Below are 25,517 nucleotides of genomic sequence, written 5' to 3'. Positions count from 1 at the left end.
TATCTCTAGACAGGCAGTCTCGGCCACAGGAGAGAGTCGGCAGACGATGTCACTCTGGCGTTGCGAATTAGCAAGCGGGCGCGAGCGTAAACGGTCAAGCAGGTTGGATGCAACCTGGTGGCGCCCGCAAAGGGCGGTTGGCGTGCAGCACATCGAGCCGCCAGGTCTAGAACGAGGAAGGCCGGCGATTAGGCTCCACAGCCGTCCCTTGGCACCCGCTCCAGAGCTCGCCAGATGTGGGACTGCGCAGATCTTTCTCCTTGTCGAGGACGTAGGGATCTTCTGCGTATCCGGGAAAACGTGCTTCAAGGGAGATCTGCCTCACCGCCGTGCATTTCTCTTTCTGGCCATTTTTCCAGTCTTTCTCTCGAACAAAGTAGACCAAGGAACACCTCTCCTGTCGACAACAACATCGTGCTGCACTCACGACCGACTACGTCACAGCGTCCTCCACGGAACAACAAGATCCGGGTGGCTGCTCTGGCTGCTGCAACGCATCGCCGCTTACGCTGGAACCACAAACTCTTTCCATCCAGCTCGGTGTGGCTTGCAGTTGGGCTGGCCGACCACTGGACCCTCTAACGGTTGGTAGCTTTGGCTGACTTATCCCCTCTTGGTCCTCGCAGGGCTCCCTGGACCAAGGACTGTCAACTCGAAACTTCTTCGGGACATGAGACAAAGCAGGGAAACTTCTTCACGGCCATTTCCTCGGGTTGCCGAGCGAGGCAAACAAAGACGTCGTGTCTCTCGAAACTTTGAAGCACAAAAGGGAGTCAGAGCCGGAAGCTGGTCTGGAGCGCCGCCAAAATGTCGATCAATCAAAGTGTGAATCTCGCAAAGTCACGTGCAAGTGGAGAGGTCGGCACAAGTCATCAGCGTGCTCAGCTAAGGCGTGCATCCAGACGCCTATGGCCCAGTTGTTACGGCACTCACGAGCTATTTGACTGCCATTTCCTCGTCCAAAGAGGCATTTCTGTGCGGTAAAACTGGTTATTCTCCAAAGCCATGCGATCTTTTCACCGCAGTCTGGAAAAGGCTTTGAAACGCCTGCAATCTGCTGTCAAGGTCGAGTCGGCCGCGGTGGAAAGGAGGCATTGTTATACATCCGCCGTGGCACCCTATTCATTGTCCGGATGTTGAAATGCCCGGGCAGAAGAGGGTATAGTGCCAACTCCTACGACGACGACAGCTGCATAATGCGCCATGTAAACTTTTGTGCGCCAACACGTACTTTCACATGAGAGCTTTGGCTCACCTGATACCGCGGCAACCTAGGAACTGGTTGCGACAACGACGAACGTCCTTCCAGCCGGATACAGAAGCCGTGTTGGTCGTGGACTCAGGTCCGTGGACTGACTACCTGGTTGGCCAGTATCTGTGGGGTCCTTGCTAGGAACTTCGATAGGCTACGCTGTGATGATCAGGACGACGTACCTCAGTTCTGCGCGTTCATCGTCGATGGTATGCATGAAGACGGACATGCCTCCGTGCCCTGCTCATCTCCAGGTTCTCGCTGAGACAAACTCCTGTGGGCGACATCATCTGTTGCTTGGCTCTCTACGTATGTTTTCGATTGAGAAGCACATCAATACTGATACAAGAATGATGAGCATGCCTCCGATCGTGGGACTCACTGCAGGCTGAGAATTGTCATTGACCATCGATATAGAGCTACGCCCCTGGATCTGGACCTCGAGCTTTTTCTACGCGAAGACGCCTCACACGGCTCGTCGGTAACCATTGCAAGGCCACGACGTCTCACCATCACCACCAACACTTCCACTGACGTAAGGAGTACCTCTAGAAAGACTGAATTGTTGTTTTCGATGTACAGCGTGCAAACAAGGCGCTCATGGCTGCTACCAGATCGCTGTCACTGTGGATGGTCTGGCCAACAAAGACCATATCCCATGCGTGCTGCCACCTCCACGATGGCTCAAGTCTGGTCTGCTCTAAGGTCCAGTCGTCATACCTGGAGTGAGGGACGAGTGCCTTGATTTCGAACCTAAAGTTCCAGCTTCTGGCCGCCTTTACTATGTCATTGCTTCTCAGAACCTCCAGCCATACCCATCTGGAACGCATTGGACAGCCATCTCACCGGTGCTGTGAATGCGACTAAGCTCCTAGCCGCACCTCGAGTAGGCGAGTTGTCTTCAGAGATATGGAGATGACGATGTTCCAATTCTCGCTCCGGTGCCACTCAACCCATGAGTTTCCGCCTAGTCGTCGTTCCGGAGACCTCTGCGAACAACCAACCCCATCGCCTCATCGAAGACTTTGCCCATCGTAGCCTTCTGAGGACCGCCTTTCAGCCATTCGAGGTTGCAAGTGAGCATTGACATGTATTGTTGAGTGTCAGTCTGCTTCACCTTGACCCGGCTGCCCATCCACTTCACCATCGCAGCGAGTAGAGGAACTCCGTCTTGGAAGAGATGCATCCGCCGCCAAGTCTCCTCGCCCGTCCAGCTCTTTGCTCCCGCGAAGTCGACGTTGACGGACCAGATGGAGTTATCAGACGAACTTCCATCGTCTTCGTCCATGCACCCCAATGAAACGTCCAACGCGAATCCGAATTCTGCTGCTGGCAGGCTCTCGGGAGACTCGGGCTGGGGGGAGAGGCCCTCTACGAAGACCCGTCTCCATGGCAGCAGAGGGTTGAGGTTCTGGCGGAAGTTGCTGACTTCCCTGTCGGCTCCTGTGCGCGGCTGACGGAAGAAGAGCTTCTCCTGCAGCTTGACAGATTCCTTGATTGTGTCGCGGAATTGCCTATTGACACGCTGGCTCAGCAGTAGAGTCTTGTTGTCGACGCGCAAGAGCACGTACTCAAGGAGCTCGGCGGGGAGACTCGAAATGTAGTCGGCGGTCGACATGGTGCGGGCGACCTAGAGCGGTCAGCGACGAACCCCAGTAAGTTCAGAGTCAACACTGATACCTACAGCTTTGTCGGAGATGCAGTCACACGCAGTCGCTTCGAGATTTCGCTGCTTTCAGCCTTGACAGATGGGTCAGCGATCACTACCTGTAAGTGCAGGGGATGCTGGTACCTTGGAGCCTGTCTGCAGGAGCGCAGTCGCAGTCACTCGCGTCGAGTATTGTCGTCGCGGTTGTAAGAGTCGCCGAGTGCCAGGTCAGAGGAAGGGGAATCTTACTCCTCGACTCGAACCCGATGGTGCAGACGACCTATAGAGATTGATCAGTGATGGATCCCAGTAAGCGTCGAGTCGACCGTCGAACCCTCGACTCTAACAACAGCGCAGTCTCTGAGAGACCTCGTGGGATGCTTCCCTTGCAAAAGGTGATGAATCGCGACGACGAGCAATTCTATTCCTCGACTCGAAGCCGATGGTGCAGACAAGCCGAGAGACTGTTCTGCGATACTCTCCTTGAGCGTGGAGGCGACTCTCGAACCTTGGACCTTAATGGTAGTGCAGTCGCAAGGAGGGTTTCTGCGGATGTATGGTGCTCTTGCGGAAGTTGGTGAGTGCAAGGAGGGAAAGCTTTAAACCTCGAGTCGAGGCCGACAGTCACATGCTTCGCGATTTAGACTTTCCACGCTAGCGGATCCCCGAAGCGACGAGGGTGATTACGCTTTCAAAGAAGTTGCGAAAGGGACGGAGTTATTGAAAGAAAGAGAGACAATGCACATTGAAATGCCACCCACTCGCAACTCCTATGTCCTGTCTTTAGTCGTCTCATACAGCTTCATCGAGTCTCAAACCCCTGAAAAAGCTCGTGTCCCTTCACGCTTCCTGCGTCCTTTCTTCTGTTCCCTTAGGCCACTCCATAAACTCCAAAACCCCTTCCCAAGCTCTCCAGCATCCTCTCAGTGACACGACCACTTCAATCCCACCTCGAGTTCCCTCCCAACTTCTTCGCCTTCTTCAACGGCCTAATCCCATGTCGCGTGGGCTTGCTAACAAACCCCATCTCCCTCGCAAGATCCATCTCCGCCTCGAAAACCTCGCCCGTAGTCGTCATCCAAGGCTTGCCATCCACAACTTCGCCATCCGGAAACACGATATCAATCCGCAGCGTCCTGCTGCCCATGTCCAGCTGCTCCCAGTGGAAGTACAGAATCGTCGCGAAGTGGCCCGCGCGGAAGAGGTGCATGCGTCGCCAGCTCTCAGTGCCGGTCCAGTGCTTCGGGGTCGTGACGTTCAGTTTGAGGGCCCAGGTGGCGGTCGCTGGGAGGTTCTCGTGGTCGCCGGGGAAATGGGCGCTTTGCAAGGTGAAGCCGTAGCCGCGGTCAGCGTTGGGGGTGGGCGCTAGTTGTTGCGTTTTCTGCTGGTACTGGGTGAAGTTCCATGGGAGCAGAGGGTTTAGGGCGTCGCGCAGGTTGAGTTCTTCGCGGTTGGCGGCGCGTGGTTGGCGGAAGAAGAGCTTCTCTTGCAGGCGGGGGGGAGGCGGCGATTGTCGCGCGGTACTGCTTGTCCACGCGCTGGCTGAGGAGGAGGAGGATATCCTCGAGCACCTCTGGGAGATTCAAGACGTTCTCTCTGGCCGTCATGGTGTGACTGCGGCAAGGATGTGTCAGCGTATCGATCTGTAACCACCAACCAACTGGGGATATACGTTGGTTTCTTGCGGGTGAGGTTGTTGTTGTGTTGGGTGACGTGAAGCCGAGACGCGGCGGGCAAGCGAACGACCAAAACCTCATATATGGGCGATTTAAGCTTCGCGCTAACAGTTTACAAATATGGAAGGAGCAACAATATTTTACACTTCTTCTGCCCATCTCTATGTATCCCCCAAACTTTACCAAGAACCACGCATCTCGCAACAACACCTACTGTTTAGAGAGGAGGGATACATTGGAGAAACCTTCCTCGACGTAATTGGGCGTCCATTCTTGTCTTCAGACCATTGATCTTCATACATCAGAACACCTCCGGAGTCCTCAAACCATTTATTGCTACAGTAATCTCCAAAACCTTCCCAACGACCACGCATCCCTCAGCAAGACCTACTGCTCAGACAGGACAAATTTGATTGAGAGACTCCCCAGAAGTGGTTATATATTCAATCTGGTCTCTAGACTGCTAATCTTTCTTTGGCAGGAGAACCCGTCCCCAAACCACTTCATCTCAATCTATCCCCCAAACTTCACTAAGAACCACGCAGCTCTCAGCAAGACCTACTGTTTAGACATGAGCCACTTATTGGAGAAAGTCGCCACAAGCGGCCGTCCCTTTGTGCTTGTCTCTAAATCGTTGATGTTCCTACATCAAAACAGCTCCTCCTCATACCAATCCAACGCACCACCTACGCCAGCGCCAAACCCTCCCCCACCCCGTCCTCCCACCAGCCTCACCCAAGAATACGGCATCCCAGCACCAGCACCACCATGGAAATAATGATGATGAACATGAACCCTCGGCCTCAACCCCCCAACTCCTTCTCCCTGCCCACCTCCACCTCCTCCACCACGCTGTACCTCTCCAGCCCCATCTCCCCCCGCCGCCGCCTCCCCAGCAGGCGCGTCTCCCACAACCCCCCTCGCCACCGGCCCCAAAATCCCCCAAGGAGCCCAGAAGAAGCCGCGGTGGAAGAAGAGGAAGTTTTCTGCGCCGTTGTAGGTTTCGATTGTGGCGAGGAGGTTCGCGTGGATGGGGTGGGGGAGGTTGATTTGCAGGTTGGGCATGACGGTTTCGTCTTGCAGTGGAGAGGGCTGTGAGGGGTGAAGGGGTAGGGGCGGCGTGGTTGTTTGGTATAGGGAGGGGAGGATTTGCTTTGTGGCAATTGTCGGTTGAGTTAAGATAGGGCGAGGTTAGATGAGTGAGATGAGTTCATGTTTGGTTCTCGAGGACAATCGAGGTGATGGGGGCAAACATTTCCGAAGGCAAAGCGAAATGCCCTGAAGAGATGTGGAGGTAGATGTAATATGAATAGTTCTTCTTTCCTATCTCTCATCTCTCTGTTTTCTCGAACCACCCCTCCATCCCTCAAAATCTCTCTCCACATCTCCATGTTCAACGTAGAAAAAACAAAATCCCCTCGACCATCTTTCCAAATAGATGATCTTCCGTCCCAACCAATTCCCTCCTTCCCTCTCCTCCATACAAATCAAAAGGTAAACAAAACTCCGTATTCTTACGCCTCTCTGAGCGCCAGGCTTTCGATAAAGGCTTTGTAATACCGGTAAATAACAAGATCTCTCTAGCAAGACTCTTTCGTCCTTGCCTGAGTTTTCCAACACTAACAGAGTGGTATTCATCATAAGGTCGTCATCTGGTTCAATTGAACCAAAAAACACAAACACAAAAAGAAGTGTGACGAAAGGTGTCGGTGATGTTAGGGGATGTTGTGGTGGTGGCGGTGGTGGTGGCAGTAGGGTGTGCTGTCGTTGAAGTTGGTTGTTGATGTTGAGTAGTCCGTAGGTCGCAGATGTTGTGAGTGTCGATGAGGGGATATGGCAATGGGCAGTTCACCCTACACATCACCCTTCATCTCGCCCGTCGTCGGACCCTCCTTATCGGCCTTCTCAACTCGTTCTTGTTTGATCGGTCGATCGTTCGCATCCTCACACGAGACCTCCGACTTGGAGTCGACAGTACTGACCTCGTCAGCCTCCTCGACTTCAATCTTTCTCCTCTTGCCCTTGGGTGCGGGGTCCAAAGGCGTCCGACAGTACGTGACCGTCCTCGTCACTACTTGTCGGACATGTACTTTGCCAGGGGGGCCATTCGCGTTCGCTTCGGCGTTGGTGTAGTCGCGAGAGAATGATGCGCTCCATGGTGCGGCGCTGATTGGGGTAGAGGAGTATGGTGATGGGACGGAATGGGTGGATAGGGCTGAGCCAAGGGCGGGTGAGAAGGCGGGTGACTGGGGGATGTGCAGTCGTCGAGGGGTACCCCGTGCTGATCTAGGAGCGGCTGGTTTGGCGAACTGGGATGGTGGGATGATGATGCGTGGGGATTGTGGTTTGGAGCGTTCGATGCTTTCCGTCGAGGCATCGCTTCTCTCGGTAGCGGTGGACTTGTTCGAGTCGTAGGATGTGTTGCGGGATAGTGGGGGCTGCGATGCTGGTTGAGATGTGGGTGGGCTGATCGATGAGGACTTGGGTCCAGATATGTCGGATGCTTTATCTGACGCTTTGTCGAAGCTACTCTCGTGGAAGCTGAAGCGGGCACTGGTACCCGTCGACGCGGGGCTTTGGATCGCTGGCGAGAAGTTCTTGAGGAAGTCCAGGTACGCGGATGGAGGGGTGATGGGCGTCTTCAAGGCATCTTCCCTCTTGCTGAAACTCGGCGAAGCGGCCATGGGGCTCAGTAGCTCGGATGGGAAGGTACCAGATCCTGGAGTTTGCAGAGACGACGAAGCGGTGCTGGCTCTCTTGTCGAAGCCCGCGGCGGCCATGGTGGCAGTGGCAGTCGCAGAAGCCATGGTTGCGAGTCGTCGTCGTTTGCGGGAGCGAGTGACCGAAGAATCAAATGAATGAATCGGCAACGACGAGACCGCAGGCCTGTGGTGCTACAGTAAGCACACGCTTCACACCGGTGAAGAGAGGGCGGCGGGGAGGGGAAGGCAGACGAAGCAGGGCTGTGGTGGTTTAAACGAAATCATGGGCACGGCTTACCTGGGGGTAATGTTGGCCGGCGGTGCTTCTGAGCACTGTGTCGCTGCCATGCAACAGCAACAACAAGACGGACGGCCGACGAGCTGCGCAGAAGCGCTTGCCCAGCTATTTCTGGTGCGGGCGCGTAAAAGCAGAATGTCGTCCTGTCTTGCCTGGAGGTGACGCTGGCCGCATGCACGCAGCGTGCCGGGTGCCCAATGGGAGCCTGCTCCTGATCCTTGGGTCGAAGCCAGGCTGAGAATAGCTAGAGACGATCAAACGTGCCGCAGCTGCCACGGGCCTGTGATGATTGTGATTCGCAGCACGTCGACTCGGCGCTTAAACCCTGGACGTTGAAACCGACGTTCAACTCGTAGCCGCCCACGTCGTGATTGGGCCGGTTGGGCCGTCGCTGGGTTGGCAATGGCAGCAGAGAGGCCTCACGTTCAGCTGTGCCGGACAGGTGCGTGCTGGCGTTGTTCGGTGAGGGCGAAGGGGGAGGTGTTGGTTCTCGCGTGGAGGCAGAGTTGGTCGTCGATCCGTGGAGTGAAGCCGGCCCCAGCTCGTTGGGTCGGGTCGAGGATGGCGACGATGGACCAATCGTTCTCCTCAGGATTGGGGACGGTCCAATCAAAAAAATCACGAACAAAAAGCGTTTTCCCCGTCGCTCGGGACTGGGACAACCTTGCGATGCGGACGCTGACTTAGCGAAAGGCAAAATCGTGATGAAATGTGAACGAGGATCATGTGGCACGGCAAACCGTCTGCACTTTATGCCTCTGCGGTGCCTGCTGGCAAGCGCTGCCATTTCCCCCCGATCAACGTTGTTCGTCTGGTCGACCGCGGCCGGCGTCAAGCAGAATGCCATTGCCAGCCTCCAGACCGCTCAAGTCAGGTGCAAGGCGAGTTGTAGGCGCGCGTCATCGGATGCTGCGTCCTTGAGCGAGACGCTGGTCCGAAGAGAGAGCATCTACCTGGCGCTATAGGTAGCGAGCAGGCGACCACTGAGCTGCATCCCACGCGTAGTACACGCTGCACGCCGCGCCAAAAAGCGGCAGGTTGGCACCGCCTGACAGGCCAGATCTCGCAATGCCTCAACAACCGCCGCCTACTTTTTCGACTTGAGCAGGCGCCGTGTCTGTATTCAACCCATTCTTGTTGATCATGCATCGCCAATGGCATGGCAGAGGCAGCCTGTTCCTTCGACTGCCCACATGGTACCCACGTTGTTGGAGCTGCGGAGAGGTTGTTGATCGGGATGATGAGTGGATGTAATGCACTATGTAGCTGCCTCCTGCGGCGTCATTCGTCCGATGCTCTGTGTTGGAGCGGATCGACGACGTAGTCCATTGACGAATGCCTTTCCCAATGATCGGGGCGACAGTCGTAGCAGATTGATTGATCAAGCGGGTGCTGCAACTCGGTCGTTAGTACTGAACAAGCATGTGGTCGGTGGGTGCATGATCAAAGATCGTGGGCATTAAGTTTGCACTTTGACGCTGTGGATGCGGGATTCAGACGATGAGGAAGAAAGTGATTCTGTAAAAGTCGCCGTGGACGAGTAGACCGAGTAGACCGTGACATTGCAGTATGGAAGCTGTCCTCCATTACGAACTACCAAGCTCAGAATACCCCTTGAATCGATCATTGCCTTGCACATTCAAGTCATGAACCACCTGATAACAAGTCATCAGCAGCTTCGGGAACCTATGGCTCCAGTAGTTGAGATAGCCGCCAGGTAGCGGACCAACCCGCTTCTTGACATCCTCTGGCATGTCCTCATAATGGTTCTTCTTATTTCGAAGCGCCCTCAAGAGATCAAGGAGCCTGTTGCCGCTGTACTTGCGTTGCCTGCCCAGTGTATCGACGAACGATCGGTCGAGTTTGCCGAGGAAATCACAGGGCTCGCCGATCACTTCCACAGCCCGCTGTTCGAGCATATGAAGATGCAGTGAGTCGCCAGCGTATCCGTCGTCGTAAGTGCCACGTGGCTCTCTCTCGAAATGGTCAGACACATCGCACAGGAAAGCCAGGCGCTTCTCGGGTGTCCAAAAGTACGGATGGTTGAGCACGGCTTGGGCGGTTGGTCGGTTCTCTGGCTGATGCGCCAGCATTGATGATATCAACTGCATGGGCTCATACGCGTCGTACCACTGCTGAAGCGCCTCCATATTCTTCTTACCCTGCTTGATGTTGTATTCGCGAAGCTGTGGCCAGCCTTGCGCGTCTTCGTAGGGATGCACACCATCGGTCAACGCCCAGAAGAAGAGACAGCCAAGCGAGAAGATGTCTGCCGCGCGCTTGACGCCACTGAAGCCAAGTGTGCCGCTCTCGCTGCCATTGGACGTGCTGTGGGTGTTGTTGCTGGTCGTCTCTTTGGGCTGGCTGATCAACTCGGGCGCTTTCCAGCCAGATGTGCCCGCATTACCAGTCGGGTCGACGAGTGTACTGACATTCTCGGGCAGGTTCTTACCAAGGCCGAAGTCGGAGATCACCAGACGAGTATCGTTTGGTTGCTGGGTCTTCTTGGGGTAGGCAACCAAGATGTTCTGTGGTTTGATGTCGCGATGGATGATGCGGAGGTTGTGCAAATGGCACAGGCCGGCAGCGAGTTGATGCAAAGTCTTGGTCATGTTCTGTTGCATCGTGATCTTCAACGCTCGCAATCGCTGTCGTCGCTCCTCCGTCTTGGCGTTCTCAGCTTCCCAGACCTCAAACAGACTTGCCTGACACAACTCTACGGCGATGTACAGAAAGTGGTTGTCCTTCTGCTGGCAAAAGTATCGGACGACATTCGGATGGTCATCGCTTTGCTGCAAGAACGACACTTCTTGTGAAGCCAATTCGTAGTATTGGGCCAACATTCGCTTGACAGCAACTTCGCGACCTTCAAATGAGCCTGTGAAGACGATGGTGCCGCAACTTCCTTGTCCGATCACGCTGTCGGTGTTGATGATAAGGCTGTTGATCTGCAGCGGTCCAGTGACCTGAGGACTCTCAGAATCGGCGACCGTTATGACCTCTGCTGCTTGGGTGATGGTTCCAGTCTTCTTCGCGCGAGCCTCCGCTTGTGCTGCTTCTTTCTCCTTCTGCTTACGGCCAGCACGCTTGCCTCGTGTCGCTTTCCTCTTCTTAGGTTCACCTCCATCTTCCACTTTATCTTCACCTTCCGCAACAGCTTCGTCAAGCTTCTCGTCCACCTTCACTGACTCTGCAAATCGGACTTGTGGTGAAGGTTTGGTGTCCTGTGGGAAAATCGTCTCCTTGGCAGGCTCTGCCTCACGGATCTTCACATCCTCGACTTGAATCTCTGGAACGTCTTCTCCCACAGGCACAGCAACTTCTGGAGCTTTGAACATTTGCTTCATGTTCAACGGCGACAGTCCAAGCTGCTGCTGATACATGAAGCCAGCACCACATAGACCCATGATTGCCAAAACGACCAGTGTCTGCAATATCGAGAAGTGATCAGTCTTCTCCCTTCTTGGAGTCGCTTTCTCAATGTCCGTATCTACCGGCGGGCCATCGATGGTCATCATGCCACCTCCATCAACCTGGTTCGACCCGGTATACTGTTCACTGAGGCTCAGGTAGTGGACACCTGCAAAGTGCTTGCGTTCAAGACGAAGGTGTCTGGAGTCTCCAGCCTCAAGGTACCTTGCTGCGGGTGCCTTTTCGGTGACAGTTGGGTATTTCTTCTCTGACAACGCATACCAGTTGCCAGCCTTTGTGCAATCAACCCACACGCTCTCAACTTCATCGTCCAACTCGGCGCCACTGGGTCCAACAGGCTGAGGGAGGATGACAAGAGAAGCATCGCTGGACAGGTCGTCTGTTGGCCGGACGACATCGAATACCCTCGCAACAGGGGATGAAAGCTTCTGCCTGTACTTGGGCTTGAGAGCAGTGTGGTATTTCGACCGGCTGTAGTCCATACATTGAATCTCTCCGTCGTATTTGGAGTAGACATACTTGTGATCCATTGTCTCCTTGTACTTATTGCGGAGATCTTGGTCTCGGTTGTTGGGGCCCCATTCGAAATATCTGATGGTGCTGATTGGCTCACCGGTGTTCCTGTCCTGCACTCCAATGGTGTATTCAGTCCTGCCGACTGTCAGAGTGCCGATGGGCTCGCATTCGTTGGCCTCGACGTCCAGTGGGCTCGCTCGTCTGCAACTCCTGTCATCATTGACAATAGATCCAGCAGAGCTGAAAGACTTGAGGATGTTGCCAGTGGCAGCATCGACAGTATAAAGTGTGTTCTTCTTTTCGGCGGTGTAGGCAACCGCGGGGAATCCATCTCCTGCATATGGTGACAGTTCTGCCAACTGTCTGACAGTATAGTCCAGCTTTCGAAGGCCGAAGCCTGGAGCCAGCAAGTATATGCTACCATCCTGGCTGGGCTCGACGATGAATAGCGGATCTTCCTGCTCCACCCCTTGCTCATCGACAGTCTTGTTCTGTCGGCGGTGTCGTGTAGTCTCAACCATCTCTCTGTCTGTCTCCAAGACCCATCTTGGATGACCAGTGGCTCTCTCTAGTGCGTGGAGCTTTCCGTCAACCGTCGCCAGGAGCATAATGTCCTCGACTTGCCAGTCCTGCAGAGACCGCGCCGTTCGTCGCGTGAGGCCAGCACTCGTCGTGGCCGACCATTGGGCAGGAGGCTGTCCACTCGCCGAGTGAGACTCGGACGGGGAGGACACAGTCGCAAGGGCGCGCTGGTTGATTGGAGTCCGCGCGGAATTGTCTTTGTTGTTTACATTGGCATCCGTATCACGGAAGCCGCGTTGTCCGCTGAGCGGTGTATGCAGCGAGTCGGCCACGGATGCGTGCCATCGCTGTTCTACCGACGAGGCCGCATTGGCCAATCCGTCGGTCGAATGTTGCTCAGGTGATATGTACGGCTGCTGCTGCAGAGCGGCCGCGGCGAGGGGAGCGAAACCCAAGGTGAAGAGGAGGGCTACGTCGCGCACCCGCAGAGATCCATGAGCGCCTGGGGGTCGTCCGGGCGGCATGTTGCCATGAACGGGTGCATGGGCAGGTCGTGGGAGTACAGTGGTGGCAGTTGTCGTGGTGGAGGAGCGGGTGTTGTTGGTGGAAGGGCGAGGAAGGAGACTGAATTGAAAGTTGAGCGTCAGCGTGCGTCGTTCGTTCAGTCAGGGCAGCCCAGCGTCTCACTCAGGCCACATCCACGGCGACTGGCCGCGCCGATCCAGGCTTTCGCAACACAGAGCCACTATAAAAGCTTATCACACCCCACGCCCCACCACCCTCTCTCCAGCCGTTTCATCAATCGTTCAAACCGTTGTCAGGGACGATTTCAACTTCTCTGAATTTGTATGAAAGTCTATTGACGGACACTGCATCAAACAAAGCGTCATTCTATTGACGTCCTTCTCATGACTGTCGACATGCCAAACGCTGATGAGGGCATGGATCCACCGTGTCATGGGCAAGGGTCATGATCTTCTGGAGCACAGGGGCTGAGTTCCAAGTTTCACGAGGTCGAGAAACGCGAGGGCTTCACCAAGCCGACCCCCTTGTCCTACACACCACCTCCGCCATCCTCTGTTTTGCTTTGCTCCTGCTTATCCTCCACGCAACTCTCCTCACGCGTTCAACCCCCGATTTCCATGTGCTACACGCGCCTTTTGGCCTCTCCATCCGTTTGTACTCGACGTCTTGCAGACCGATCCAACCTGCCGCTCTCGTACGCCTTGCGGTTCTGTGCGCCTTTGTACCACCGATTCGAAGCGATGCCTGCCGCGTACCGATGGTCGAGCAAGTACGCCGGCTCTGGCCTCTTCGGCTGATATTACAAACATAGACCGAGTATTCCTTCATTCGTCCTCTTTCCGCCGACTGACCCTCACTTTTCTTGATCCTTTCCGCATCGAGAGCTTGGTGGGCGTCCTTTTCTCTGCTGGCTGCCAGGTGCTCTGATCGCGAAGGGCGTGTTGTGATGGTGCTTTGCTTTTATCTCGTGGCGTGGGGTGGATTGGTGAAGATGTCGAGCGAGGCGCGAAGGCTGACAAGATCAAAGGCACGGCAAGCGCCACGCTGAATCTGGCGACGTAGTACAGAGCAGCCATGATTATCCTCAAAGGCGAAGCGCTGAGGCAGCTCAATCGACGCAAGATGTACGACTTTGTACGGACTGGCATACCAGGATTGACCGGTGTTGCTATTGCTGATCTACTATCTCCTGCCCCACCTGAGCTCTACCTTCCCTGAAGGCACGAAGCTTTCCATACTCCTGGACGAAGAAAGATCGTCCGTGGATTTTCCATCCTTCGGTGTCCGTATCATCAACATGAGATCAAAGGCAGACTTCGACTTCGAAAAGCAATGCCTGCTGAAGAAAGACTTTGTATGATCGATTTATCGGCTTTGGATCGACGCAGTCGTGGAGCAGGCCACACTGAGGAATTTAATCCACCAATTCTTCGATATTATTACCGCGCAATTGTTTCAAGAAACTAGAGGACACTTGGGCCAAAGAGCAATACTCGAACGACACAACGGCCTTGAAAGCTCGTCTTGCCGGAAAGGCAATCCTGGAAGAAAGAAAGAAAGACACTTTCGTCAATGACCACGAACAAATCACGTAAGATGTCATTCCATTATCTCATTTATCATATGCAATGTGCTATCCAACGCAAAATACCAATTCGTCGTTGCGATCTCATGAAAGAGCCAAGAACACAACAGGCTACATTCCCACCTGGCGTCCATCAAGGTGCTGCATCCCAGCATTGGCATTTCTTAGCATGTTCACAGCTCGTTCTCACTGCATAGGTTGAAGAAAGGTCTTTCTTCGATGTACACACTGGCTGGCTGGTATCCACACATTATCGGGATAGCGAGCAGGCGATTTCATTCAAATGCAGATACTGCGGTAGCCCGAGGGAAAAGCCTGAACATGAGGGGCATGCACCATTGTCTGAGCAGTGTAACGATTGTGCTGCTACTTTTGAACTCATATTTAGAGTTCGCACATGCCAGCAGATCGATACAACAATGTCCAGCTGCTAGTATCAATCGCCTGTTCGATGTTGACTGCAGGCTCGGAAATCAAAGACACGACCTCGAGCGAGAGCGAGTCCTCCACGAAATCGACCGACGCCACGGCAGATGGAACAACAAACATCCTCGCTGGAGTGTTCTCGAAGCACTTCATGGCTATGACAGATATCGAGACATTGCGGGAGCGGAAATCGATCGCTTCGAGTCGTTGTACAAGCATGTCCCAAAGGACCACAAAAAGGTCGGCTACTACATCTCAGCTATGGATGACATGCAGGTTTGACTGAAGACATAGATTCTCGAATCAACGATTTCCTACAACAGAAACTTCGACATCGCCCGCTCCCTGCTAGACAAAAACACAGTGCTGACCAAGGCCATCGTTGAGAAGGCGCTGGTATACTACGACATGTCGCGCTCTGAACTCGACGACTTCGTCAAAGACTTCGAAGCCCAGGAACCGAAACAAAAGGAAAATAAACTCAAAATGCTTCGCACGCATACCTCCCACGCCTTGAAGCATGTGGTGCGGGACTGGTCCATCGATGGACATGCAGAGCGAGAAGCGACGTTTCCGTATATTCTTGATGCAGTGGCGAGGCATCTTGACGAAGAGCAGGACCATCCTGGGGATTATAATGTGCTCGTCCCAGGTGCAGGACTCGGTCGACTCGCGCATGAGATCGCGCTTCTAGATTCGGATCGCGTGTCGGTCACCACGAACGAAAAAGACGACTTTATGAACCTCGCCTATCGATACATCACATCGACTTCTCGGCCACACAACCTCCATCCCTTCCTCGAATCCTGGTCCCACGCTCGCACCCGCCAGGACATAACCCGCTCCGTCAACATAACCACCCCCATAACCCCCTCGCTCGACACCCTCCTCGTCCCGGGCGACTTCACCCTCCTCTTCCCGCACTCGGAAAACACCTACTCCGCCATCGCCACCCTCTTCTTCATCGACACCGCCCGGAACCTCCTCGCCTACCTCACGAAAATCCACTCCTTACTCCGCCCGGGCGGAATCTGGATCAATGCAGGCCCGCTCTTGTATGGCAGCGCGCCGTTCGTGCAGTTGACTTTGGAGGAAGTTATTGCCGTGGCGGAGGAGGTTGGGTTTGTGGTTGAGAGGAGGGAGGAGAGGGAGGTTGTGTATAATTTTAATGGGACGGTGTTGTATCGGAATGGGTATGTGGCGGAGTTTTGGGTGGGGAGGAAAAAGGGTGGCGACGGGGAGGATGGGGCTTTGAAGAGGAGAGGGAAAAGGTGGTTGGGTTGGTGAGATCGTCTCGTTGAAGGGGATGTGAGGATGTTGTCCCCATGGATTTTGCAAAGAGTGGCGGCTCCTTCAGCTGTGACTCTAATCGTTACCCATGGGTGGAATTTCGATGCACCAAACGACAGACTTGCCACTGACCGTCATCCAAGATGCTCAATGCCCGCATCAAATCGAAGCACGGTGGTAGTAAACCAACCGCCAGAATAAGGCACTACGCCTTTGATGGCTGCCGAGAAATGATATGCAAAAATCGACGCACAGTTCGTATACCTCGTTTTCTTTAACTTCGGATCGACGAACTCGCGGTTGCAATGTGAGCAATGTTGCTTTGCAGCCTCGGCAGCATTTTATTGATGAAGGCTTCACAGGTATTGCATTGCTGTTTAAAGAAGTCGGGTTCTGTGGTCTGTCTTCGAGATCTGAAATCTGCATCTCGTTGCCAATGCGTTGCATGGCATCTATGTCTCGATCAGCTATGTTGCTCAACGCGATCTTCCTGCTTACCAGCCTGACAGCTGTAGCGTTAGCCATCCCAGCATTCGACCTGTTCTCCCTAAACGCCTCAGTAAAAGGCAGGCTGCACACAACTCAGCCCCTAGCCCTCCCCTGCTACCTAAGCTACTCCAACGGCACGACCACCCAAACCAACGTCCCCAACATCGCAGCATGCGCCGAAATCTCAACTCAGACTTCCAACTCCTCCTTCATCGCGGACCACCCCGGAGGCTACATCACGTCCAACTTCGGCATCTGCCAGACCACGCAGCAAGGGTGTCCGCTTGGTGTTGCGGATCAGGTTCTGCAGACTTGTCATCAGGGAAATGTGCCGTCGTACTATGTTGATGTACGAGAGCCGTCTGATGTGGCGGCTGTATTGGCGTTTGCACACGAGACTGGTGTTCCCATTGTGGTGAAGAATACGGGTCACGACTACAAGGGACGAAGTGCAGCTCCTGGTGCTTTGGCGCTTTGGCGAGTTCCAGCCCTCATTGACTATGATATATACGCTGATAAGACAATGAAAGGATGCACAACGTCCAGCCGCCTATCCAGCTTACGCCCGACTTCACGCCTGAAGGCTCCTCCGCCCCCGTTGGCCCAACACTCACTTATGGCGCCGGTCAGGGCTTCCAGGGCATCTATGAGACTGCACATGCACACGGTATGATGGCCATCGGCGGGACGTCGCCCACAGTCGGTGCGTCTGGGGGATGGGTGACAGGTGGTGGCCACAGCGCGTTGTCGCCGACGTATGGACTTGGCGTCGACAATGTCATGGAGATGAAGGCCGTGCTGCCGAATGGGACGTATGTGACGGCGAACCGGTGCCAGAATCAAGACATTTTCTTTGCGTTGAGGGGTGGAGGAGGAGGAACGTTTGGGGTGCTCATGGAGACCACGAGTCGAGTGTATCCCGAATTGCCCCTGCAGCACGCCACCATCATCGCCCCAAACCTGGACCTCGTCGACGGCATTCACCAGGCCGTCTCGCTCGTCGTCAACAACACCGAGCAGTGGTCCGCCGACGGCTGGGGCGGCTACATGGCCGCAGGGGTCAAAGGCGTCGGCCTCATCTTCATCGACATGATTACTCCCAAACTCACCCTCGACGAAGCCAAGGCCTCCATGAAACCCGCCACGGACTTCGCCACAGCCCTCCTGCCCAACCTCTCCGTGCCCATCACCGTGGAAATCAAGACCCACGCCAACTACTGGGAATACTACAACAGTGCCATCGCCCAGTCCCTCTCGAAGCAAGGCGTCGGGACGGGCGTCGCTATGGCCTCACGCCTAATCTCGACCCAGAACTTCGCTACTCCAGCGAAGAAATCCCAACTCATAGATACTTTTACGTCCATCCTGAAGACCGCCCCAGTGCCAGGGGCTTTCCTGATGGTTCCTCCTCAGCACTACCCCCTCCCACCCTCCGACCAACCCGGCGGCCCCGGCGAAAGCAGCCTCAACCCCGCCTGGCGAACCTCCTACTACCACTCCCTCTTCTAAGCTACCTGGGACCCGGCCGACAGCACATACGGCGGGTTCGGCAGCGTGGCGAACGTCTACAATGCAATGACGCGAGCCCCAGACCCGCTACGGGCCATCACGCCTGAGGGTGCGTATCAGAACGAAGGTGATACGTATGAGCCGAATCCCGAGGAGAGTTTTTGGGGAAAGAAGAATTACGAGAGGTTCTTGGCGATCAAGAGGGAAGTGGATGCTGGGAATGTGTTGACTTGTCATCAGTGTGTGGGGTGGGATGAGGGGGATGGGAGGTTTGGGTGTTATCCGCAGGTTCGATAGGAATGTGCAGAAAGCGACGACAGGGAAGTCGATATCATGGACTGTGGTTTTGCCAGTAGTAGGAAGTAGGAGGCCTTATCAAGTCTGAAGTCGCCCAATTCGGATGTCCACAAGCGATGCAAAATGGCGGCCTTGGCGGCATCTATACATGGACTGGGATGTTTTATTGACCAGCACCCGAGGCGAGACGAGGCGAGGCGATATGCTTGTTCGGTGGTTCGCATGTAGATTGGCTTGGAAGCAGAGTCGATTTCGTCATTCATTTAAAGCGTTGATGCAAGTATGATGTGCATGGTCCAGGTATTTTTCATGCCAACTGTTTTGAGTTTCGTAGCGAGTCGTGAGGTGAATGCTTTTAGAAGGGTTTGGTTGGTTAGTCCATGAGATCAAGAGGTGGTCTGTTCGTCCAGGTACAAGCATGACGCCTGGTATCCATCTTTAGCACCTGGCCATTTGCTCATCTTCATCAAGCCGACGGCGGACGTCGGGTATAGGGCATTGATTTGAGATCCAGCCCGACAATATCTTCTGTCCACCGAGTATCGAGACATTGCTTCGCCAGAAACGAGGTGCAGTTGTCAGCAAGCAGAAAGTCTGGATCCAAAGCCCTCTACCGTAGAAGAGTCGGCTCGAAGCGAGCCAAGTCCGGTGATGGTGGTGGAGGAAGCTGACAAGTGGAGTGGCCCGAATCCTGCTATCGAAGGCGCCGGCTGCGATAAGGTCCGTCCCTGAAATCTGCATCGTTTCCAAGGCGATCAAACGGGCGGGTGTGCGCATGAGCATTGAGCAAGAAGTCGTCCTGGAGTAGCGCGTGCGGTTTATGCAAGTTTCCCCTGAGCGATGCAGCCATCAGCGCGAAGCTTGGTATGCAGGTCCTGCCCACTTCACTCCACCACCTCCATCGGCTATGGCACCGTATCTGTATATATGTTGACCGAAAGCAGATCAAACGAGCGGCGGATGGTTTGATCTCCGGGCGAGGATTTGGACTGCATCATGTTTGATAAATCGATTTTCCGAGGTAAGCGCCTGTGACGGAGACCGTTTAAATTGCAAGCGCTCGAATTGGGCTACCGACCGCTTCGCGATGACGGCTACGACATCTGGCCGGGGCGAGGCGAGGCATCCATCCTGAACAGATGGGCACGTGGCGGTTGTGTGATGTTCAAGGCTGAGGAGGCTCTCAACATCATGTTGGGGTAAGTCAGTAACAAGCTGGGTGAGATGCTGCGTGGGGAAAGTCAAGAGGCACTATCTGGTGAGAGTTTCGTTTGGCGTATGGAACGCCCATGGCAACTGTCATACGGGATTGACTTTTGGCGGCTGTAACACGTCCCAGGCAAACCGAGAGGGAGAGTTGGCAACCATCTCACTGCTGGCATCATCAAATATCGACTAGCGAGATGGAGCGCGAGTCGCAGGAACGAACACCCTGCGTCGATCTTTGCGTTATGAGTGGTGGATGCTCGGCAGCAGGCGAAGCCCTTGCACAAGCAGCAGATTGACTTTGGGACATGTGACAGCCAAAAGTCGCCGCACAGAGCGGGCGTTCGTCACAAGGACAGCACCACCAGCCCCAGAACGATCATGGATGGACGTGACAAGCTGCTGACAACCGCAGAGGAACCTGTGGTGGACGAGCGAGCCACGTTGGCTGCGGCAAGGCCAGGCTGGGCGGTCTCACCATGCCCGCGGAACAGCCAATATCGCGTGCGAGACCTGCTCACACCCTCCATCAGGCTGACGAGGGCTCATGCGCCTGGTGGCAGCGACTGGGCGGGCAGATCAATGATGACGGGCGGGTTGTAGCTTGTGAGAGTGGTGGTGTCCAGGTGCTACAGCAGGGACCCGACCTGCTGGACTCGACACGCTGAAACACCACACCTCACCTGGCATCAATCAAGCAAGAGGGGGATCGCCATTGGCGCGGCGGCGGAGTGGTTCAGCATGCCAATAGCCCCGTTCTCGTAGTCCATATCTCGATAGTGATCAGTGAGGGCTCGTTCGACAGCAGCTCAATAGTATGGACATGTAGAGGTAGTCTCGATCGAACAGAGAACGTTGTAGCAGAGGGCTCGTGCATCCCTAGCGGCGGATGGCGTTCTGCGCCTAAATCACACATCCTTGACCTCGACACTGCTGCTGCTGCTCCCCAAGTGCTTCCACCAGGTCAGCACCACCCCCTCGAGCACCACCACCACCGCGGCCAGCACGCCCTGCGATGCGTGTCCGCCCGCGTCATTCTTCCGCCGTCATCTGAGCCGTGGCCTGCCGTGGCGACGAGAGCAGCTGGCCGCCGTCTGACCATCATCCTCGTATAAGCGCCTGGCCTCGCGCGCTAATTCGTCGGCGCATGTTTGAACAGCACCCTGGTCACAACGAGCTCGGGTGCTTTTATTCGATAGCCAGGGCCTAACTACGGTAGTTAAGCTATCACCAAATGGCCCAACCCTTGCCTCGCCCTGGGTGGCCGCCCGCTCAGCACTATCACTCGACTACCACGCAAGGCCCTGCGACTCGCGCGCCAACCACCACCGCCCACGAGCCTCCGCAAGATTCTCACGCTGCCTCAGACTCTCGTCTGCGATCTCCTCTGATCCAACAGTCGCCCGTCCCGTCGAGCACACCCTCCGCTCCCACCTCCCCCGACGGCACCACCACCGATCACCACAGCGCCCGCCAACCGAGGGTGCCGAATCCTGCGAAGAAGGTCACGGGCAAGGATGACATTCGCGAAGCCATTACGCGCCAGGCTGTAGCGGACGAGCAGAGGGCGGCTGGCAAGATCCAGTCGCATCATCACCGCACGTTCAGCAGCCCTTCGTCACCAGTCCTTGCCGCTGCACCTCAGATTTCTCCTCCCACCTCTCCCACGGTCATGAGCAACTCCAAAGCGGCCACTCGCCCAGAACGTGGTCCTATAATGGCTCATCGAACCGCTTCTATCGACTCGACCGTCTCATCTATATCATCCGCCTCCCAACGAACCGCTAATGCCAATAATGCATATCGTGTCTCCGATAATATCGGCCCACAAGATGCCGGCGCTCTGATAACCGCAGCAGGCTCTGCGGAGGCTGCGCTTCAGAAGCTGATTGCAGAGAGGCAGCAGGCCGCTTCTCACAATGCTCAGCTCTGGAGGCTGGTGGAGAAGCAGAGGTCGATGATACTTGGTCTGAACAAGGACCTGGAAAAGGCTTTGAAAGAGAACGAACGTTACAGGAAGAAGTTGAAGGAGCAACTTGCGCAATCGACTTCTGCGCCTTCGCTCATAACATCAGTTGTGGGCGATGGACCAGATTCGCAAGAAGCAAGTCCTTCTCCCTCTCACATGGAGCCTCCTTCAGACATGTCACGCGACATCAGTGTGGATACTCGCAAGACCAGCAACAGTTCAGAAGCCCCAGGGGCAAGTGGTGGGCGATCAGACACGCCTCAGGATGCCGCAGCTCATTCTTCCGGCTTGCCAGCGACACCACAGTCTGCAAACAGCTTGAGCGGCGCTTCACGTGAGTTTGATCGAGTCAACACCGCCACTGCTGTGCCTGTGACTGCAGCAAGCGAAGCGAGGCCAGCCATGGCCATGGCAATGTCTCAGAGAGCGCCAACTACGAATACACCTCCAATGTCGCCGAAGCTGGTCGATACACAGAGTCCGAAGTTCCTACATGGTCACTCGAAGAGCATGTCCAATTCGTCTCTGCAGACGAGTCCTCCCGCGTCTACCCAATACTACTCGAGTCCAAAGACGAGAAAGGCGCCACCCGCGCCCTTGAAACTTGATGCACCCAAGGCAGATCCCAGCATTATGAATAACATTGTCGATGCTTCAGACTCAGAATACGAGGATGATCCGGAAAGCGCGCGTTCAGAATACATTGACAGAGGCCGGAGAAAGACTCGCGAGGACGATGATCGCGAGCGAGAGGCATTGGTACGACAGGAAGACGAGCAGCGAAGCCGCTCCAAGAAGGAGAAGAAGAGCAAGAGCAGGCCATCAGGGGACAAGATCGAAGTGCCCACCGCCGTGCCACAGCTCGGCGAACAGATCGTCCAGCAGCCAACTCGAGAGGCACCACGTCAACCGCCGATATTTATTACCGGCAATCCTGCCGAGATCGTTCGCAGCCGTGCAGTGTCAGATGCCAGTGGCATGCTTCAGCGAAACAACACTGCACCGTCCTTAATGAGCCCGGGCCTGCCAATGAGTCCAAGACCGGGTGACCGACCCCCCAACTCGCCAATGCCACGACAGACGAACGCTGCCACAAGTTCAATTCCTATGTCCCCCAAAGCTGGCTTACCCCTGTCACCTCGAGCACCCCGATCGGCCATTCCACTGCCGCCTCAAACGCCGCTTGCAATGATCTCCCCTCATCTTGATAGAGCCAAAGCCTATCACCAGCAGATGCACCCTCAACCTCAGCCAGTTTCAGCAGTCGTTGACCGGCTCAAGCCTTCGCCCGATGCCACGCCAGACCGCGAACGACCCTCGACCTCAAGTGATCCTGTCGCCTACTCGCCTGGCGAGATCTATCGAGGATTGACCACGGAGCAGTATCCAGACCTATTGCTACCTCCAAACGCACTTCCGTCGATATACGTCAAGACCGCTTCGTCGCGCATGAGACCGTCCCGGGCGAGTTTCATTGCACCCAAACACGCCGACGAAAACCCTGTGTTTATTCTGGCAGTCCATTCGCGTTCAGATAATCTACAACTTTGGCGAGTCGAGAAGACTTACGCTTCGCTTGCGGTTTTGGATCAGCAGGTCAAATCTGTGGTCACGGTGCGAGACCGCCTGCCGGAGAAAGCTCTGTTCACTGGTCACGCCCCAGCTAAGATCGATGCGAGGAGACTAGCTTTGAACCACTACTTTGACAGGATGCTGGATTCAGTCACCAACGACAAGCCTGCCATGTTCGTCTGCAAGTTCCTCTCCTCTGATGCCATTGGCGGCGAGGGTGACGATTACTTCGGTGCCAACCTGGACGGGCGGCCAGAATCTCCGGCGTCGGCACTGCGTCCAAATCGAGCTGGCTATCTCACCAAGCGCGGAAAGAACTTTGGTGGTTGGAAAGCACGATACTTTGTCCTCGACGGGCCCAATCTGAAGTACTTCGAAGGCCCTGGAGGTGCCCACCTTGGGTCGATCAAGCTTCAGAATGCACAAATCGGGAAGCAGTCATCCAATGCGAGTCAGGGATCATCTGACGACGAAGAGAACCAATTCAGGCACGCATTCCTGATTCTAGAGCCGAAGAAGAAGGATTCAAGCAGCCTGGTCAGACATGTTCTATGCGCCGAGAGCGACGACGAGCGTGATGCCTGGGTTGAGGCTCTGCTTCAATACGTCGACTACAAAGATGACGAGGAGCCACAAGCTGCCCGTCAAGCTCAGATCTACAAGACTGAGATCAGCGCACCGCGCAGTCCTCGACTACAGAGATCAATGAATGACCTGCGGCCCAGCTCAGACAACAGCAAGGACCCTGCGCAGTCCAAATCCATTGACCAAGTGCGAACTGTCAACTACAACGAGACGGTCGCCGGCGAGGCACCGATCATGGGACCGCCAGCCAGTCCACGAGTACCTCACACGCCATCGCCACCTTATGACAAACTCACGGTTGATGCGCAGCCATCTTCCACCCACCTGGCTATTTCAGCACCCACAAACGTCCATGTCATTCAGAACTCTGGTGACTGGGGCAAGAAGCCGCCGCCTACTCCCGGACTCAAGGACAAGAAGCGCAGCATGTTTTCTGGACTGCCTTTCAGTCGGGGACGGTCGTCTTCCGATCTGGCCACCAACGATAGTGCCAAGACACCGTCGGCTCCTCCTCAAGACCGCTTTGGTGGTGGCAGAGTGGTGTTCGGCATCCCTCTGGCCGAGGCAGTCGCTGTGGCGCATCCAGCCGATGCAACTACTGAACTACCTGCTGTCGTGTATCGGTGCTTGGAGTACCTGCACGCCAAGAACGCCGTAGGTGAAGAGGGCATCTTTCGTGTGTCTGGATCAAACATCATCATCAGGCAGTTGAAAGATCGCTTCAACAACGAGGGCGACATCAATCTGTTGACAGATGAGAACCAGTACGAGGTCAATGCCGTTGCGAGTGTCCTCAAGATGTACTTGCGAGAATTACCCGCCAGTATCCTCACCAGAGACTTGCATATCGACTTCTTAAAGTGCCTGGAAATCGAAGACGTGGAGAAGAAGATCCTCAAGGTGAACGCGCTTGTTCACAAGCTGCCAACGCCAAATCGAGCCTTACTGGATGCTCTGTCCTCCTACATGGTCTGTATTGTGGACAATGTGGAGCAGAACAAGATGACAGTTCGGAATCGTAAGTGTCGTTCATCATATTTCAGGTGACACGTGCTGACTACTTTGACAGTTGGTGTGGTGTTCTCGCCGACCTTGAATCTTCCAGGACCACTCATCTCCCTGTTCATCGAGGAACAACACCGCATCTTCAGCTCACCCCTTGACAGTGCAGAGGCACCACAGTCACCCCGCGACGCCAGGCCCAACACGAGTGCGTCTTCCACGGACCTGCGCTCCCCACGCAAGCAAATGTTCAGTGATCTTCCAACGCCCTCGTACAACCAGACCCAGTTCCAGTCCATGGGTGGCCACCACGCCGAGGATACTGGCATGATCCCTATGCACCCGAGCTATTCCACCTATCAGATGGCTCCACAAGGAGATGGAGGGTATGGCTCTCTCAACGACGTACTCCGCTCGCCGACTGTCTATGGCATGACCGGAACAGGTGCACCAACCCCACGCGACATCAAAGCCAGCCGACGTGAGAGCGGCATGCTGGCGGTCAACAGCATCATGGGACCGACGAAGAAGAGCAGCGCATCGAAACTGCGCGACGACCCACCCACGAGTTTCTGAGAAATCACCGAAAACAGACTTCCGACAGAGCAGGACACAGACTCTGCATTCGACTACGATACAACCACTACACTTTTACCACTACAACTCTCGACTTTTTTTTAATGTGATTAAGCGGACATGCTGCAGCGACCACCGAATGACAGACTGGTGAAAGACGGAAATGGAGCACGGTAATGGGATGGGATGGGCTACTTTTTACAGAGCAGCACGACGTCACGGACACATGGAAGTGTCTCGATGGGGCGATCAGGGGAGGGCATGTCTTCCTTTTAGCTGCGGATACCTTTTGCTTGTTGCTTGTTACGATGCATCATACCCCATTCGTTCTCGACCTCGACGGAGAGGTCCTTTTTCTACGTGAGAGGCGAAGTTTTTTCTTGGAGCGTTCTGAGCGAGGAGCGCGGAGTGACACGAAAGAGAGTATGGCTGGCATGGCA

General features: G+C 55.1%; 7 protein-coding genes across 7 annotated transcripts; 3 read left to right on the top strand and 4 right to left on the bottom strand.

The window, feature by feature from the left end:
* Window positions 1–2,219: 2,219 nt before the first annotated feature.
* On the bottom strand, window positions 2,220–2,870 carry M409DRAFT_54911 (uncharacterized protein; the record flags this gene model as incomplete). Its single annotated transcript, XM_033812865.1, has 1 exon — window positions 2,220–2,870. One exon carries the CDS (start codon window positions 2,868–2,870, stop codon window positions 2,220–2,222), a length of 651 nt encoding a protein of 216 aa, XP_033667466.1.
* Window positions 2,871–3,840: 970 nt separating this feature from the next.
* Window positions 3,841–5,641, bottom strand: M409DRAFT_23211 (uncharacterized protein; the record flags this gene model as incomplete). The annotated part of the gene is made up of 2 exons (XM_033806680.1): window positions 3,841–4,473; window positions 5,435–5,641. The coding sequence occupies 2 exons, from the start codon at window positions 5,639–5,641 to the stop codon at window positions 3,841–3,843; spliced, it is 840 nt and encodes a 279-aa protein (XP_033667465.1).
* A 788-nt stretch (window positions 5,642–6,429) lies between these two features.
* On the bottom strand, window positions 6,430–7,383 carry M409DRAFT_23210 (uncharacterized protein; the record flags this gene model as incomplete). Its single annotated transcript, XM_033806679.1, has 1 exon — window positions 6,430–7,383. One exon carries the CDS (start codon window positions 7,381–7,383, stop codon window positions 6,430–6,432), a length of 954 nt encoding a protein of 317 aa, XP_033667464.1.
* Window positions 7,384–9,162: 1,779 nt separating this feature from the next.
* M409DRAFT_54907 (uncharacterized protein) lies at window positions 9,163–12,570 on the bottom strand (the record flags this gene model as incomplete). The annotated part of the gene is made up of 1 exon (XM_033812864.1): window positions 9,163–12,570. The coding sequence occupies one exon, from the start codon at window positions 12,568–12,570 to the stop codon at window positions 9,163–9,165; it is 3,408 nt and encodes a 1,135-aa protein (XP_033667463.1).
* Window positions 12,571–14,199: 1,629 nt separating this feature from the next.
* M409DRAFT_66593 (uncharacterized protein) lies at window positions 14,200–15,869 on the top strand (the record flags this gene model as incomplete). Its single annotated transcript, XM_033817003.1, has 3 exons — window positions 14,200–14,294; window positions 14,621–14,801; window positions 14,877–15,869. 3 exons carry the CDS (start codon window positions 14,200–14,202, stop codon window positions 15,867–15,869), a joined length of 1,269 nt encoding a protein of 422 aa, XP_033667462.1.
* A 472-nt stretch (window positions 15,870–16,341) lies between these two features.
* On the top strand, window positions 16,342–18,167 carry M409DRAFT_66592 (uncharacterized protein; the record flags this gene model as incomplete). Its single annotated transcript, XM_033817002.1, has 3 exons — window positions 16,342–16,838; window positions 16,892–17,719; window positions 17,894–18,167. 3 exons carry the CDS (start codon window positions 16,342–16,344, stop codon window positions 18,165–18,167), a joined length of 1,599 nt encoding a protein of 532 aa, XP_033667461.1.
* Window positions 18,168–20,607: 2,440 nt separating this feature from the next.
* M409DRAFT_66589 (uncharacterized protein) lies at window positions 20,608–25,077 on the top strand (the record flags this gene model as incomplete). Its single annotated transcript, XM_033817000.1, has 3 exons — window positions 20,608–20,783; window positions 20,841–24,517; window positions 24,569–25,077. 3 exons carry the CDS (start codon window positions 20,608–20,610, stop codon window positions 25,075–25,077), a joined length of 4,362 nt encoding a protein of 1,453 aa, XP_033667460.1.
* Window positions 25,078–25,517: the final 440 nt, after the last annotated feature.

This window comes from Zasmidium cellare (assembly GCF_010093935.1).
Source record: "Zasmidium cellare ATCC 36951 unplaced genomic scaffold M409scaffold_18, whole genome shotgun sequence".
Lineage (NCBI taxonomy): Eukaryota > Fungi > Ascomycota > Dothideomycetes > Mycosphaerellales > Mycosphaerellaceae > Zasmidium > Zasmidium cellare.
The sequence above is the reverse complement of the archived record's forward strand: the minus strand, read 5'-3'. Positions and strand labels throughout refer to the sequence as shown.